At 40.2% G+C, this 18,561-nt stretch overlaps 1 protein-coding gene across 1 annotated transcript in view; it reads left to right on the forward strand.

Annotated features, from left to right (window-relative positions):
* The window catches only part of znrf1 (zinc and ring finger 1), a 260,933-nt gene extending 243,315 nt beyond the window's left edge, over positions 1 to 17,618 (forward strand). Inside the window, exons 4-5 of the mRNA XM_070897898.1 lie at positions 4,139 to 4,236; positions 11,251 to 17,618. Of these exons, the coding sequence (XP_070753999.1) occupies positions 4,139 to 4,196 (58 nt within the window). The 3' untranslated portion in view covers positions 4,197 to 4,236; positions 11,251 to 17,618. The remainder of the gene's footprint in view (positions 1 to 4,138; positions 4,237 to 11,250) is intronic.
* The last annotated feature ends 943 nt before the right edge of the window (positions 17,619 to 18,561 follow it).

Below are 18,561 nucleotides of genomic sequence, written 5' to 3' on the forward strand. Positions count from 1 at the left end.
GTCTCTGCCATTGCCTCAGCTTATCCACTGCTGAAACTCTCATGCATGCCTTTGTTACCTCTAGATGTTTCAACACATTCCTGGCTGGCCTCCCATGTTCTACCCTACGTAAACTTGAAGTCATCCAAAACTCGGCTGCCCGTGTCCTAACTTGCACCAAGTCCCATTCACCCATCACCCCTGTGCTTGCTGACCTACATTGGCTCCTGGTTAAACAACGCCTCTATTTCTAAATTCTCATCCTTCTTTTCAGATCCCTCCATGGCCTCGCCCCTCCCTATTTCTATAGTCTCCTCCAGCCCCACAATCCCCCGAGATGTCTGCACTCCTCTAATTCTGCCCTCTTCAGCATCCCTGATTATAATCGCTCAACCATCGGTGCGTGCCTTCTGTTGCCTCGGCCCTAAGTTCTGAAATTCCCTCTCTAAACCTCTCCACCTCTCTTTCCTTATTTAAGATACTGCTTAAAACCCTACCTATTTGACCAAGCTTTTTGTCATCTGCCCTAATTTCTTCTTGAGTGGCTCAGTGTCAATTTTTTTTGTCTTATAATACTCCTGTGAAGCTCCTTGGAACATTTTACTATGTTAAAGGTGCTATATAAATACAAGTTGTTGTTGAGATGAAGCCATAATGCTGAAGGCCAAAGCTATGCATTATACTACACTTTATTTGAACTACTGTAATGGCGACATTACCATAGCAAATTATTATTAAATGTTTGCATAATTAACAAGGGGCATTATGGCATAATAGCAGCAAAGATTTAACTCTTTGTTTAGGTCAAAGGAAATTATTGTAAACTGATATTCATCACAGGTGAGACCACGTGTTGAATTATAGGATGTTACAGCACAGAAACAGGCCATTTGGCTCATCAAGTCTACATTGATATTTTTCTCCATATGAAAGAAATAAATAAAGAAGTTGTATTTATATAGTGCCTTTCAAGACTTCAGGACATCCCAAAGTGTCTCAGTCACTGCTCCAACGTAGGGAAATGCGGCAGTTTGTGCACCGCAAGGTCCGATTAAAGAGATAAAGATCAGACAATCTGTTTGAGATGTAGGGTGAGAGATAAATGTTGGCCAAGTCATTGGGACAACTACCCAATTCTTCAAATAGTGCCATGGGATCTTTTACATCCACTTGAGCAGGCTGACAGGGCCTTGGTTTAGTGTCCCACCCTCCAGTGCAGCACTCCCTCAGTACTGCATTGAAATGTCAGTTGAGACTATGTGCTCAAGCTTCTGGAGTGGGCTTGAACGCTCACCTTCTGACCTTGGGTGAGAATGCTACCATAAGCCAAGGCCAATGCTCAACATAAGCTCCCATAACTTTTAACATTCTTCTTTCAAGCAACCAATTCCCTTTTGAAAGTACTTGTAGCTTTAACAACTACCCTCTGTAAAGAAATTTACTGCGTCTCCTCTTCAATATTTTTTGTGATTATCTTAAATTGGTACACATTTCTTTACCATCTTAGCAACCAATCTTTAAAATCCTATCACACCCCTTGGGTATCAGCCGTGGCTCAGTGGTAGCACTCTCACTTTTAAGTTAGAAGGCTATGGATTCAAATCCCAGTGCAGAGACTTGAGCGCATAATCCAGCCTGACACTCCAGTGCAGTACTGAGGAAGTGCTGTACTGTCCGAGATGCCACATTTATCCCTCAACCAACATCACTAAAACAGATTATCTGGTCATTATCTCATTACCCACTTGTAGGAGCTTGCTGTGTGCAAATTGGCTGCTGAGTTTCCTACATTACGACAAAGACTACTCTTGAAAAGTACTTCAATGGCTGTAAAACACTTTGGGATGCCGTGCAGTCATGAAAGTTGCTATATTAATGCAAGTCTTCCTTTGTTTTTTTTCCTCCTTTCTTTTTCTCCTCTTTCTCTCTTTCTCTCTTTCATTGTTCATCCCTCATTTTTCTCAGTAGTGAAAAAGCCCCATCTTCTGAGTTCTCCATAACTGTAATTCTTTATCTTCGATAACATCCTAATGATTATATGCTGCAGCTCTTCCATAACTGTTATATCCTTCCTACCCAAAGCTGTACACAATACTGCAGTTGAAGCCTAATTAAGGCCTTGTACAAATTCAAAATTGTTTTTTTGTTCTATGCCTCTAAATACAAAACCAAGGATCCTATTGCCTTTTTATGCCCTTATCTACTTGCACCGACACATTTAATGGCCTCTGTATCTGCACACCAAGGTGCCTCTGTTCCTCTACTCCATTTGAAATCTTACTATTTAAAGTGTAATTCCTTTCCCTGTTCCAAAAATTTTTACCTCATAGTTCTCTGCATTGAATTAAATATCGTAGAGCACCTAGCTTTCAAAATAACATTGAAGCAACAGATGGTTCACAGGAGAGTGACCAAGTTGAATTTGCAATTTAGAATAGACTTGCAGGATTGAATTTGCTTTCATTGGAGAAAAGCAGATTGGCAGAAGGGGGACAATATGTAGGTCTTTAAAATGCTAAGAAACACATGATGTAGATGTAAATTGCCTTTTAAATTAGACTTGGAACACAATTTTAGGATGCAGGTTAATTAACCAACCTCGAGCAAGATTGGCGGTTAGAATAACCTTCCCACCCTCAACCCGTGCACGGGTGGACATGTGGAAGTCTCCTTAGAAAAGATGTTACAAGTGTGTTAAATTAACTTCTTGTAAGGGGCTGTGTACATGTCTGGTTGTAAACTTGGTTGGAAATTGCAGTAAAAAGTATAGATTGAGATGATCAGACACTACATGGGACACTGGCGCCTGCTAGCAGGCCCGGGATGTTGGCTGTGGAAGGCCAGGGTTGAAGAGTGGAAATGTGTTGTCAGCCATCGGGGATATTTATATAGATTTCTCCTCTAAGATTAAATAAAGTCAAATCCATGATATCATAGATTGTACATGGTTTCTGGAAAAATGGCCTTTTCTCATTCCACGCTTTCTTATGCTCTTGAACTTTTTTTCTAAATATAAAATATATTAATGCTGCTTTAAACAAAAACTCAAGTTGTAGTGCTTAGTCTATTTCATCAGACTCGGTGATTATTTCAAAGCCAGATGAGTGGCAACCCTGATGGTCTATTTCCCCCACTTACTCCTGTCTCATGATGTGGCGACATTAGCTTATTAAAGTTTTCAATTACTTTTCATTGGCAGCAAAGTAAATCTCAACCCAAGAGCCATGGTTCCACTTCTGTCACTCCCCTACCTGATTTTCAGATCGTGCAAAAAGTGGATATCCTGTCTAACAGGACACATGATCTGTATTAGAATAAAATGTTACTGTAATTGGAATCTTGCTCTGCTAACACTTTGTGCAATAAATCCAAAGTACGATCCTATTACTGTACTCGACGTTGATAAAGCTTTGAGGTTTGGAGTAAATTTCTCTTAAGTGGCAGGTGCTGCTATGTGTAGTCAAGGATGATGTCAGTTGTGACGAGAGTGTGGGAATATTGGGATTATGGCATATCTCCTATCAGTCAGTCAGAACAGCAATGAAGTCCATGGTCCACAGGACTATTATACTCTCACTGCTGAAGGAGAACAGGTACTAGCAGGTGGGAGATCGAGGTTTTGTCCCTCTGGTTATAGCTTCAAACTGGTTTATTTCTGGCTGTATTCCTTTTCAAAGCTACCTTTTCCCCACTTGTAGAGAAGCCTGAATATTGAGATTTAATGTGGCAATGACAGCTTGCCCTGGTGCTGCTTTGCTTCTGTGAAGTCTGCCTCCGAACAATTGGTTTTTCTATGATTTTAAAAACTGTAGATATATATTGAGGATTCGCAAGAGAGGTACTTAATCACTATACATTTACATATATAAAACTGCTACTTTACAACTTCCAGCATATTGTCCATTCAGATGGTTGTGCTGAAGGACACTGGAAATATATTTTAAATAATTGTCCAGTGCTGATAAAATCCACTTTGAGACACCAAATTAGATTTTTTTAAGTTCTTTGTAATTGTGTTTGTATCTGGCAGTGAGTGCTAAACACCAAGACCAGCATTTAGTGCAGCAACATATTACACACACTCAATTACTGAAGACGTTTTAAGTGTGTTTTATGTTATACCTGTTGAAATGATTCTGAATTTCCCCTCTCCCCTCAGCTGTATAGATTCATGGTTTGAAGTGAACAGATCATGTCCAGAACACCCTTCAGACTGACCTCTCCTGGCCTGCAGCTGCTTACAGCCTTCTGTTAAAGGTAAGACAGACTTGTAAATTAAACTGTGGTGCACTGTAATAATATGCCAGAAAACTGCTCAGTTTGCCAGTATTTTGCCTGAAAAGGCCCAGTAAATATGAGGAGACACTTTCCTGAAGGTCAGGTTTGGGCAAGCTTAGGAAATGCTGGTTTGTATTATGTCTGACTCGGGATTAGTTGATGATGGTAAAGGGCAAAAAGTGAAAAACACTTTTCATCCTTGCCAGCAATGCAGCACATTAACAAATGAACAGTGCGTTCATGTATTTGCTTTACATGAATGGTTCTCAAACTTCTCTCTGGGTAAGCACTGCTAGAAACCCATAACTTCCAAAAGACCATGGTACCACCCAGAAGGTGTTCTCATCATCATAGGCAGTCCCTCAAAGTGAGGATGACTTGCTACCACGCCAAAAAGGGATGAGTTCACAGGTGTTTCAATGAAGGACTTAATACTCCAGATCCCAAACTGCATGTTGAAGGGTGGAAGATGCCTGTGCGTGGATTTTTTTTAAACGTGTGGTGGCCGTTGCACACCATCCACCACACGGGCTTGACAGAGCCAGGTCTTGGTCCAGTGGCAAGGTTTAACCAAGACAACTGGCTCTTATACTGGGCTAGTGTCACCAGGTTCTCCAAGCATCAGACTCATAGGCTGTAAGCCAAATGTAAAAGTGCTAGGGCTCACAACAACCAGTTAACAGGAAGATTCACCACAAATAGGTGTCCCCAGTAGCCAGTTTTAGCGCGTCCCTGCATTTTTGCATTTAGCCTGCAGTCGGCCATGTGAGGCCTGAATTTAGGGGACCCAGCTGGCACTACCAGTCTCGCACAATGTAAACGTGCCTAAATGTGTATTATCAAGAGAAAACTTCACTATTAGTATGCATAGCAACAGAAATAACATGCTGGTAAGAAGGCAAGATCCTTGTGATATGCAGTATGCCTGGCTGTAGACCGATGCAAATCTGATTATTTCACAGGCCTCAATTTAAAGGCATATGTATTACATATTTATGATATGTTGTTACTCAAATTGGTTTAATATTATTGATCTCTTTCCAATGGAATTGTGCCAGTTTCTGAATTTGCCCTATTTATTACTGTGGGACAGATTTGATGAGTAACAGCACGTGCTCAAATGCATTTGTAACTTTGCTAATTTGACTGCAGACCTTTCATGATGTCTGGTGGGAGGAGGGGCGAGTCCATGCAGGATACCGAAAGTGCATTGCTGTTCTTTACAAGTAAGCTGAGAGGATAGGCCATCCATGGTCAAACCTAAGAGTCAGTGAGATGATAGAGATGTACGAAAGACAACAGACTGTACAAATAGTGTCAGGAGGAGAGTCGGGAGAAGCACACGAAAGAGGTCTATGCAAACGAAAGTGAGAGTCTAAGGAAAAAATAAACAAAAAAAAAATCAAGCTGCAAATGCAGCAGATATGATATCATGGGTTCAGAATCCCATTAGCACTGCTCTAACGAAGGGTCTCCCACCCAAATGTCAGTTTGCTTCCCCCACCCCCCCCCCCACCTCGCCTGGTCAGTGGCAAACCCTCCCCACATCACATTACATGAAATAATACTCTGAGATCGAAACATCTGGCATTAGTGGTAATATAGTGAGCTGGATTGAGAACTGGCTGGCAGGATATAGGCAAAAAGTAGTTATAGAAGGATTTGGATCCGTTCAGTGTTGTCCTGCAGGGATCAGTGTTGGGACTTTTGCTATTTTTAATAATGATCTCGATGTCGATGTTGGGGATACAATTTGTAGATGATACCAAGATCTGTGCGAGTATTAGGACTGTAGATGATGCTTGTCTGCTTCAGGCAGACCTTAATGTGTTGGGAGATTGGGCTCATGACAGGAAAATGATGTATAACTTAAATAAGTGCAGTGTTACGCATGTAGGCAGGACAAATGCATTAAAGAAAGTGGAGATAGAAATAGATTTTGGCATTCTAGTGCATACATCCTTAAAGGTACATGAGCAATGCTGTGAAGTTCTAACTAGAGAAAATAGGGTGTTGGGGTATATCCATTGGACAATTGAGTATAAGATGAGGCCTACTATCTTGTCCTTCTACATGACCTTAGTCAGGCCGCACTTGGAATACTGTGTCCAGTTTTGGTGTCCACGCATGGTAGCCAATATTGAGGCTTTGGAGAAGGTGCATAGGAGGGTTACTAGACTAATTCCCAGTCTAAAGCATTTTAGTTGTCAAGATAGGCTTAAAAAAGTTGGGATTCTACACTTTAGAGAAGCGTAAACTTGCAGGTGATCTGATTGAGTTTTATAAGATGAAGGGAATAGATTGTGTTCCAGTTGACAGATTGTCTCAAATAAATAGGTTAGAGAGGACCTGCGGGACAACACTCAACGGATCCAAATCCATCTATAACTACTTTTAAACTACAAATTTAAGTTGTAAAAGTCTAGATCTAGGTTAGATAACAGGAGGTGGTTCTTTTCCCAGAGAATAGTGGACCTCTGGAACAGGCTGCCACCTCGTGCAGTGGATGCTGATTTGCTGAATTCCTTCATGCGAGAGCTGGACCTGTTTCTGACTGGTGTGGAGACCACCTCTTACAGAAGGTAGATACTACAGGGAATTCAGGGCCAGAGTGATCTCTTGGACTAGTTTTGATCAGCTGGGTGGGTCGGAGAGGAATTTCCCAGTTTTCCCAAAATTGACCTGGGTTTTGAATTTTTGTTTTGCTTCTCCCAGGAGATCACATGGTTTCAGGTGGGGTGGAGTGTATATATTATGATTCTCAAGGTATCAATTGTGTGGGACATAGCTAATGTCTGAAGCCTGTTCTCAGATGAAAAGGCTGCAGATTGCCCAGAAGAAAGATGAGGTACTGTTCTTGAAGCTTAAGTTAAGCATCATTGGAACAGTGTAAGAGACCAAAGGCAGAGAGGTCAGAGTGGGAATAGGTGGGAGAGTTAACGTGGTGAGACATGGGGAAGTGGCACTTATGGTCAGAACAAAGATGTTCACTGAAGTGGTCAGCTAATCTGCACGTGGTAGAAGACGGTGCATCTTGAGCAGCAAATGCAGTATAGTAAATTAGAGGAAGTAGATGTGAATTACTGTCTCGCATAGCAAGGAGTGTTTGAGGCCTTGGACAATGATGTGGAAGGAGGTGTACAGACATGTATTGCAGCTGTAAATCTTTTCTTCACTTTTTAAAACTTCTGTTTGTTTGGCCGGATTTTGCGGTAAACATAGCGGTGAGGCTAATGGCGCTCACAGTTATTAAAGTGTAAACCAGACAGCAACTTCTGGCAACCACACATGCACAGTTAAATGCAGAAATCAGGAAATAGCTGTCCGAGATGATAGTTTGGTACTATTAATTCCTTGCACAGTTTACACTAGTCAGTTGAATCTATGGTATAAAAGAAACGTACACAGAGTATAAAGTAACATTTGCTATCTTAATTATGAAGACTCGAACACAAGTTTGCTACATTTTATATCTTGTAGAATATATTTGTTCACAGTCTATCCATATCCAATGAGAACTCTGCTAAGGCAGATTATTTATTTTGTGTAAATCCTGTCTACATTCCATCTGGATCTCTTTGTGATTTGCTAACAGGAAACCAATATTGATTGCTGCAGTATTTAGCACATTTATGAACTTTGTGTCAGATCCTCCTACTCGCTTGTATTTGTTTTCCCATTCTACTTTGGTTATGCTGACCATTTTGAAAGGACTCTCATCCATGTTTCTTCCAATCTCAGCGAGTTGAAAATGTTATGTTTTGGATAAAGTCATACTAGATACTGCAAGCTCAAAGTAAGTGTGACCATAGTCCTTTTATTGCAGATCTGAGTGCCTCTCCAGCCTGTGAGGCCTCCTTATATACAGGTGCTCCCAAGGGATTGTGGGATCCCTTGGGACTCCAGGGGATAAGCCCTCTAGTGGTTAGACATGGTAATTACAGGTTAACATACATAACAGAAAAGAACTTGGGTATGCTGTGCTGGTGTTCAGCAAGTTGAATGTGCTGCTCCAGGTGAGGGCAGGGTTTCACTTACGGGTTTGGATCGATTATCCTCCAGATACTGAGTTCTGAATTTAAGTGCTGCCATCTTGAGGCAGATGAATGCTACTTTGGTACTGGGAGGCAGGCAAACATTGGAAGATTCACTCTCGGCCACACTTGTAACACCTCATAGTAGTTGATTTGAGATCAGCAACCCATTTTGTCAACTTGGGAGACCAGTATAGAAAAAAGGCTAGAAAACTATTTTTATGGGGAGGAAATCTCACTCTGCAAAAAAATCAACATGCTTTCTTAATTGTGTATTTCTGTTGATTTTTGAATGCAGTTAATTTGGGGAGAATTGGCTTACGGAAATTACTGAGCCTCATTCTACACTTCCTTAGATTATCTTTACAATCTTTTAACATGACATTTGGAAAAGCAAAATTTGGTCAGGCAGAGTCAGCATAGATTTATGAAGGGGAAGTCCTTTTTAACACATTTTCTGGAGTTCTTTGAGGCTGTAACGAACAGGTGGATAAAGGGGAACCAGTAGATGTGGTGTATTTGGACTTCCAGAAGGCATTTGACAAGGTGACATATAAAAGGTTACTGCACAAAATAAAAGTTCACAGGGTTGGGGGTAATATATTGGCATGGATAGAGGATTGGCTAACTAACAGAAAACAGAGTCAGGATAAATGGTTAATTCTCTGGTTGGCAACAATAACTAGTGGGGTGCCGCAGGGATCAGTGCTGGGCCCCAACTATTTACAATCTGTATTAACGACTTGGAAGAAGGGACTGAGTGTAACGTAGCCAAGTTTGCTGACGATACAAAGATGGGAGGAAAAGCAATGTGTGAGGAGGACACAAAAAATCTGCAAAAGGACAGACAGGCTAAGTGAGTGGGCAAAAATTTGGCAGATGGGGTATAATGTTGGAAAGTGTGAGGTCATGGACTTCGGCAGAAAAAAAATCAAAGAGCAAGTTATTATTTAAATGGAGAAAGATTTCAAAGTGCTGCAGTACAGCGGGACCTGGGGGTACTTGTGCATGGAACACAAAAGGTTATTATGCAGGTATAGCAAGTGATCAGGAAGGACAATGGAATCTTGGCCTTTATTGCAAAGGGGATGGAGTATAAAAGTAGGGAAGTCTTGCTACAGCTATACAGGGTAATGGTGAGGCCAAACCTGGAATACTGTGTGCAGTTTTGGTTTCCATATTTACGAAAGGATATATTTGCTTTTGAGCCAGTTCAGAGAAGGTTCATTAGGTTGATTCTGGGGATGAGGGGGTTGACTTATGAGGAAAGGTTGAGTAGGTTGGGCCTCTACTCATTGGAATTCAGAAAGAATGAGAGGTGATCTTATCGAAACGTATAAGATTATGAGAGAGCTTGACAAGGTGGATGCAGAGAGGATGTTTCCACTGATGGGGAAGACTAAAACTAGAGGGCACGCCATTTAAAACCGAGATGAGGAGAAATTTCTTCTGAGGGTGTTAAATCTGTGGAATTCACTGCCTCAAAGAACTGTGGAAGCTGGGACATTGAATTAATTTAAGACAGAAATAGACAGTATCTTAAACGATAAGGGGTTATGGGGAGCGGGCAGGGAAGTGGAGCTGAGTCCATGATCAGATTAGCCATGATCTTATTGAATGGCGGAGCAGGCTCGAGGGGCCGAATGGCTTACTCCTGTTCCTATTTCTTATGTTCTTAACAACATATTTTTGTGTTCCCCTACAATTTTGACATTCTCATAAGCTCCTCAGGCTCCAATAAATTTAGATTCAATTCTCATTTTCAAAGCCCTCCCACGACTCACCCTATCTGGCAAATCTTGTGCTAGCCCATACATTCCATTCCTCTGGATCTAAATTATTGGTTGCTCCCCACTCCCTCTGCTCCACCATCAGGCTTATCTTCCAGCCTCTATCTCTGCCCACTGGAATTCTCCTTCAAAAGCTGCTTTAATATTATCTCTCCAAATGTTCCTTTGGCCACCCTTCTTCCCCTAAAGGCCTTCATTTTCTGTTCCCTATCTGTCTCTTTACAAGAGGGAGAGGAAGTACTCTTTAAAAAAAAATATAAGAAGCCCAACATATTTTTCCTGTGCATGCAAAAATATAACTATTGAAAAATGGGAAACAGTGTCATACTCTTGCTATTTTTGTTAAATAATATATCCTGTCTGATGCGTAGTTATTAACTATCCATATTTAATTTGCATTACAAAACAGCACAAAATTTGCAGTCAGTCGAATATGAAAAACTTATTACGAAATACAATTTTAAAATGTGCAATAAAAACCAGAAAACTTTGGATTACAGAGTATGTCGGGCAGTACCTAAAAGAGAGAGACAAGTTAATGTTCCAGGCTGCGCTGTTTGGAGGAACATGCAATGCAAAAGCCCATAGAAAGTCTATGGGCAAGAGTAACAAATGGCTGGTGGCGTTTGTTTGTCACTCGCAGCAAAATCCAGTCCAGTAGGGCTGGTAGCCTGACAGTGGCGTGACTTATTCCTTCTCAACTTGATGGAACTAGTAAATAGATTTTTTTATATCCCCGCACAAAATGCAAGAGTACATTGACTTGTTAATACTAACTGAGCAAGAAGTAGCAACTTGTGGCTTTCAAGAGCACAGCGGAATACCATCAAAATAAAGAGTACGCTGTTAACGACAAGATCGGCAAACTAAATGGCAAAATGTACGGTCCACATCACTGATCTCACAGTTGAGAGAAAATCTGGGCCAATATATTGACTAAAGGCACAACACTCATCTATGATGTTGTGTCTTTAGGAACCTGTTCTAATATTCTAAAACATTTTTTGAATTAAGCAACAAATAGGTAAAATTATAATTTGTTAAAGGAAATGTTGCATTTTGAATTGTTTTTTTATATAGTAGAGGAAGCATGTTCAATAGTTTTCCATAGGTTACAGTTTCTGGGTCGTAAGTAGCAGACTTTGACTTTCTATTTATTTTTCCTACAGGGCGCTTTGCTCACTTTGGCTAAACCCTTACCTGGAGGTTAAAAATCTGATACACTCGAAGTTTACCCTAAAACTGAAATTCCAGCAGCCAGTTTTGAACAACAGAAACAAAAAGCACCAAATGAAATTTCTGCATCCCAAACTTGGATAAAGAAGGAAGTGTGGGAAGATCCACCAGGTGGTACATCGATCACGTCGGCCCCAGAATAATGGAACGGCTGTACGACTGATTCTATTTGAAAAGCCTGTATGGAATAAAAGGGGGAAAAGGACTAGCCAAACGGAGCATGATTGCTTTTTGGGTTTGAGAGTGCTGTGCAAAAGACTCGTCTCTGGGATGTGACTCCCAAGGTGGCAACCACAACAGGTTATAAAAGCAAAGGAGAGTGGAATTTCACGTGTGTTGACCAAGTTCTGAAAATGCCAGAATGTAAAGCATTGAGTGTCCGTGGGCTTGTAGTTGTGTCCATGATGTGTTTACACAGTGTCCAGTGTAGCCAGCGTGTTCTTGCTGATGTGTGTACAAACATGAGCACTCTCCTGGGTTTTTTTCCATCCCACTTTGTGACCGATGTTGCCAAAATTTAACACAAAAAAGACCTCCCTCTTGTACCACAAGGGATCCGTTCCTTGTCGACAGTTTTCAGCCAGAAGGTCTCTCTGCACTAACATTTAAACGTGGACCCTGTCTTCTCCAGCTCTGCAGCTCTGCGCTACAAAATGGCACAGGCATCCATAAGAGACAGTTGAAATCTCTTTTTTTTTTTCCCCAAGGCCCTTGTGGAATTTTTATGGCTGCAATTTCCTCTAGAGACTAGTGAATCTGTCCTGCTGTTAAAGATATCAATTTTACTTCAGCTTGTTATGTAGCCTGAATGTTCAGGCTGGTGTATTTATAACAGCTGGAGAAAGATGCTCCCTTTTGTTGAGGTGTTTTGATATGGTGTATCATCACGATATTCAATAAACTATTGAATGATCATTTACATTAATTTGTGTTAGATAAACCTAAACTGAGTAAAGATTTCCCTTTTTCTAATTTTATTTTGACAGAAATGGCTTCACACATGAGAAATACAGCATGGTGTAAAGATTTTTTACTACTTTGATTGAAGTAGGCTTCTAGTAAGTCTCAGGAAATGCAATGGACCTGCACGTGACCCAGATATGGTTAGTTTTCCACTTTCTTTAGGGACTGCAATGAGATTGGACGGCCAGTTTATAGCAGCAAGGGCTCTGCAATGTTTGCCCAGAGCTATGGACTGTTGCTGCTATTCAGCGATGTATTGACAGGAGTAACAACCAGGATTCATGGTGCTGTGCTCTCTGGTCATCCAGAACTCCCAAGCAGAGCCAGTACGCTAACCCCCACAAACATTGGGATGAACCTGAATTTGCGAGGTACAGCCAGTCAGTATATCAGGGAGTTAATTCCCTGCTGCAGCATTTACTAGTAAATTAAGTGGTAATTTTTTTCAAGCAAAAACTAGTGTTTTATTGTTGATGAACAGTCAGACCAACAAGAAAGAGACAAGGAAGGAAACAATTACATTTGGAAAATGAGTGTTCAGAAGGAAAATGAAGACTACACACACCAGCATTTATATTAAAAATGGTGTTTGCTAGTGGATTTCAGAATATAAAACAAAATTGCACTAGTGGTCAAAAAACCATTTGAAACCATGCTGCTAGCAGTTTTGGGTACTTCAAGTCACTGCATGACGGGCATCGAGTTTGAGCGTAAGATGTATTACTGCGAGCAATTTGTGCTTTTCCCAGAAATGTGAGTAGGCCTAGCACTTCCTGGAACTGTACAGTCATTGTGAAATTAATGTTTTGATGTGGTGGGTTATGGGCTTTCCCATGTGTACAGCGATTGACTTACATAGCAGGATGGTGTTGCTGCTGTTTTTACTGTGCGTTTTGTTCTAGTCTCGGCTTTACATTTCCCTTCTCCTTCTGTAACGGTTTCACTGTGTTCTGTTTCTTTAAATGACTTGGCCAGAGGTCACATTGATAAGGTCCTCTTAAAGTGATTTGTTTATGAATTTGAGGCTGTTCACACTTTGGTACAGAGAGCCAGTGAAGCAGGAATTTACTCCTTTTTTTAAAAAAAAAACTTTGGTTTAAAGATATTGCACGATACACAGCGCATTCATAATGACTTAAAGTAATGCACTTTTTGTTTTCTGCGTATGTTTGTATATTTTTTTTCTGTTTACTGGATGCTTTTGCACTGCTTTAATCTGATATAGATTCTCACCTGGGTGGTTGGTCCTATTTTTCGAGGTGAGCATTGTGGAAAAGTAAATCAAAATCTAAGCTTATTTACGTAACTTTGAATGCCTCTGATGTAATTTTTACTTGCTCTGATTTACGCTGTCATAGTGCCTTGAGTTTAAACCATGTTTGATGCTCCCATTGAGCTGATTAGTTTCCAGCCTTTACTAGGCATTATTTAAAGCCTATTTTCTGATGATTTTTGTTGAATCTGAGGGCGGTAACAGTGGTTTTAATGTGGTTGGCCCCTACTATATTTTATTCTTCTCAAATCCCATATCAAGTTAGTCATTTCAAAAAAAGACTTCTCCCTTTAAATGCATTTGAAGGAAATATGGAGCCAAGTATCTAAATTAAAATAGCATCTACTCTTTTTCTTCCCCCACCTTCAAAATTCTGTCCCATTTCTCCTCTGTAGCTGAGTACCTGTGACAAATGTGTGATTGCTGTCTCCTCTTTTCTGCAGTACAACTGTGGTTTGTGGCACTATCCAGATTGTACCAAGTCCAGTTGCAGCTGTGTGCAGTATTTGACTGCTTGTCAACCATGGATGCCACCTAGTGGCTCAGTTTTAAGATGCCCGTTAAACAAAAATCATATATTTATTAAAGCAGATCAAATGATCGACTGCGACTAGTATTAATGTTCTTGCGTAAACTTAATATTTTTTTTTAGAAGTGGAAATTTAAAATAGAAAATGTTGAAAATACTTAACTGCTTCATCCACATTTGAAAAGAGATTAACATTTTGATATGAAAAACCTAAGCCAAACCCTTCTTGGGAATTGGTATTAATGCAATTATTGATCCTTTGCAAATGGCTGCAATAAAAAAGAAATTATCCAAAAATTGCACGATCCAACACTTGTGTGTTTTTTGTTTTGACTAAAATTGCTATCAGACAAGGAAGTCACCCAAGTGCTGTACCGCAGGATGTGAGCTAGTGCCTGTCATTTGTCATGACCTTGGTTGTTTTCACTGGAGCAGGAAGTGATCATTTCCCCTCAGACAGGAAGTGAAGTTCAGCAGGTGAGCCACCGCTGGCCACACTGACTCACATAGTTAGAGAGTTGCTTTGCTAAAGGGGCCTGGGAGCAGCTGACTTCCTTGTCAGCCTGGAGTGATGAATGGTGCATGACATGAGGAGAGGAAAAGGTAGCTAAAATGGGAAAGGAGAATCTCTACTTAAATAGTAATATAATCACTGAATTGTCTCAAACATTTACCCAAAGATCATTTACCATACTACTTTATGTTCCTCATAATGAAGTTACTTATGGATGTTGCAGAAGAATTCTACAATATCTTATCTGTTAGTGTAAAAGTGAAAAAGTTCTGATTGTTGACATGCAGGGCAAGAAGATCCTGATTAATAGCTTGCCATGTTGCTATCTGTCAGTGTAATTTATACTCTTGTGTTGACATGTGCTCGACACTCTTCAGATGCCATATCCTCCAATTGATCTCACCATGTGCCTACTTAGAGACCACTTTCCCACAGGGGAGTACCTGAGCAATGGCTTTAAAGGAACAGTCCAAATTAAACACTGCTCCATTTTAGCTGCTAAACATTACAACCTGTTCCATACTACCTGTAAACATTACCCCAGAAGACTAACTAGTACGTAATAAAAAATAAATTGTTTTAAATTAAATTCTGTAAACTTTCCATTTCAGGTTTTTGTAAGTTATTTGGCTGAATATTGACTTCCATCGGGAAATAGAAACAGGAGTAGACAATTCAGCCCCTCGAACCTTCTCTATTCAATTAGATCATGGCTGATCTTCACCTTAACTCCATACACCTGCCTTTGCTCCATATCCTGTGATACCCTTGCCTAACAAAAATCTATCTATCTCAGTCCTTGCATCCACAGCCTATATTTTTTTTTAAGGGAGGGATTGGGAAGAATTCCAGATTTGTTTGGAAAAAGTGCTTCCTCATTTTGCTCTGAATGCCCTGGCTCTAATTTTAAGATTATGGCCCCTTGTTCTTGATTTCCTCACCAGGGGAAATTGAGTAGATATGGAGTAACTATCAAATCCTGTTAACATTTTAAACATCTCGATTGGATCACCACTTAATTTCTATTCTCGAGAGCATACAAGCCAAGTTTATGTAATCATAATTTACCCTCTAAGCCCTGGTATCGTGCTGGTGAATCTTGTGCACTGCAACTCCTCTAAGGCTTCCTGAAATGCATGCCCAAAGATGAATGCAATACTCTAGATGGGTCTGACCAAGGCTCTATACAGCTGAAACAAATTCCTCCACATTATCCCAGCTCCCTTGAAATAAAGGCCAACATTGCATTAGCCATTTTGATTGCATGTTGTACCTGGATTCCCAAATCTCTCTGCTCCTTTATAGTTTCTCACCATGCAGAAAATGTTACAATTTATCTTTCTTGGGTCCAAAGATGACCTTACACTTGCCCACATTGAACTTCATTTGCCACAGTTTTGCCCACACACTTAAACAGTCTATGTCCCTTTGTAACTTCCTTCTCCCATCTGCACAACTTGCTGTCCCTAATATTCAACTAGATTAGTCAGACATGACTTACCCATTTTGACTCTCTGATCAGCTCACGTTTGTTCAAGTGCTAAGTCACTCTATCCCTAATGGTAGTCGAGTAGTTTCTCCGCAACAGACGTTAAACTGACAGGTCTGTATTTACCTGGTTTCTTTCTCCCACTTAAATAATGGAGTGACATTAGCAAATTTCCAACCTGATGGCACAATTCCTTTAATGATCGATTTTGAAAGATTATGAATAACGCTTCTGAAATTCCCTTATCTTCTTTTAGTACCCTGGGGTGGAAACCATTTTTAGTTTCTCTTCTACCACTGGTATTTTGTCTTTGTCCTCATCATCTACTGTGAAAATGGATACAAAGTACGTGTTTAATAAATCTGCCAGTACCTTGGTATCACCTGTGAATGTAAGGGCCCACATGTCCTTTAGATACTCCTTATTCTCAATATTAATAGTCAAACTTTGACTTGGGTTTTATATTAGTTACAAGTTTTATTTTTGTATTTCTTTTTGCAGCTCGTAATATTTTCTTTGTCTCTTAGCTACTTTAATAATTAATAATTGCCATAATAGTGGAATTATGCCGCTGTAAACAGCCTCTGCGCCCCTCTTTCTCCCCCCTACCACCGCCACCCCCTCCCGTCTCCCAGACAAAATATATTTAGCTTTTGGTTACTGTGCACAGTAAAGAAAATGGAAGGATAGTATATCTAACCAGCTTTTTTTGTAGGCAGTGTATACATTCAGGAAGCTTGTCTTGCTGGCTGCAGTAAGTATGTGTGTGAGTTTGTCAGATAAACCCTAATCATCCATTGTGATGGCACAGTTTGGGACACTAGTTATTATCTGGTCAGAGTCACAGGGAAGAGAGGGTGTGTAAGATTGCCTTTACCTGGCAGAATCACAAAATGAAGTACAAATGATGTGTATTCTACTTTCTCTGTTGTACAATCTTTCTGTGTGACTGGGATGTTGCCTTATTTAATGAGATGTCTTTATATCATTACAAAGATGGAACTCCTATAGGGGGTTGGAGGGAATGACCCGAGGTGATTGTCTGCATCTGATTATAATGTAAATCCTAGCTTTTTTTCAGACTAATGCATAAATAAACTACGGCATGAATCCTTGGACTTTAAAGCAGTATTTGAAAAGGAAAACAGCACAGCTAAACAAAAGCGAACTTTTCAAAGATGAAATACTGTATCGTTGATGTGAGTCATTAACTTACGAGTCAGTTTTTTTAAAAGACTTGAATAAAAGGGGATAATAATCTTTCAACTGTCCTAGTGTATTTTACACTATGCACTGTAAGCAGGCTTTCACCAGGTTCCAATGAGAACAGATGGGATTTATTTGTAATGCAGTTTCTTGAAAAATGTTAAATGTTTACAGGCACATTATGCTTTTTATATTAAATTTACTGAGTAGAAGTTGATCTGAGATTAACACCAAAAAAAATACAAAGTTCATTTTAAACAGACAATATCCTGTATGTTGATGTATAGTATGTATTTCAAAATTATGGAAAATAAAATCTACACAACATTCCCACAATCTTCTCCAGTTTTTTTTTTAAAGTTCTCGAGTATTCTTGTTTAATCCCTCAGATGGAGCAGTGTGTGTCTGACTGTCATGAACCTCTCCGATGGATGTGTTTGATGTACAATTAACTTTTCTTCATACTGTTTCTTGGTTTGTCCCAGAATATCTGCAGGTGTGATTACCTGAAGTTGAGATCACAAATGCTTAAAATGTGGAGACACAGGTAAACGATGGTTATTTTAATCTCTGGCCGGAGTTCAAATCACTCAAGATAAGTGAGATGGAAGTTTGATGCATCAGCCTTGGCTGTTGGTTCATAAAATGAAGTTGACGAATGAATGGCCTAATCCACAGAACATAACCACCCTAATAATTGTCACAATCTAGTGTCTGCATGTAAGCACTTGATTTAGATATTTGAGTCAATTGGCTTTAGTTTGAATGGCACTCAATGACCAGGTAATATGTGCATAAACTAACATTCACAATTTGAACAATGATGACCCATTCACGTGCATAAATTGTGAATCCCCAGGAGTACGGAGTTTTTATGAAAATCTCCCCCCCCCCCCCCCCCCCCCATGCCTCTTCCCTCTTCCTGATCGGCACAAAATACAAAAACAAGGGATATAGCAAGTCCTTTGCCAGCTGTGCGTTTTGTGCTGCAGCTCTGGGCATGCCCACACAAAATCTGGCAATGCCAGCATCCAGGGTTGACTTTTCTGTAATCACATGACACATTCCAGAGTAGGGCCGAAATAGAAACCAGCTGAACAAAAATAGAGCCCTTTAGGTTGGGGAGGGAGGAAATTGCAAGTAGGTTGAGGAGGGTTCATTTCTGCCACCTGCCGATTATGAAACGGACATGATTTGTTCTTGAATTTTAATAATTTCTAGTTTGAACATTATAATCCTCAAGGGGTTTGTTGCTAAGGTGCAGCAATGT

This window comes from Pristiophorus japonicus, chromosome 13 (genome assembly GCF_044704955.1).
Source record: "Pristiophorus japonicus isolate sPriJap1 chromosome 13, sPriJap1.hap1, whole genome shotgun sequence".
Taxonomy (NCBI): Eukaryota; Metazoa; Chordata; class Chondrichthyes; family Pristiophoridae; genus Pristiophorus; species Pristiophorus japonicus.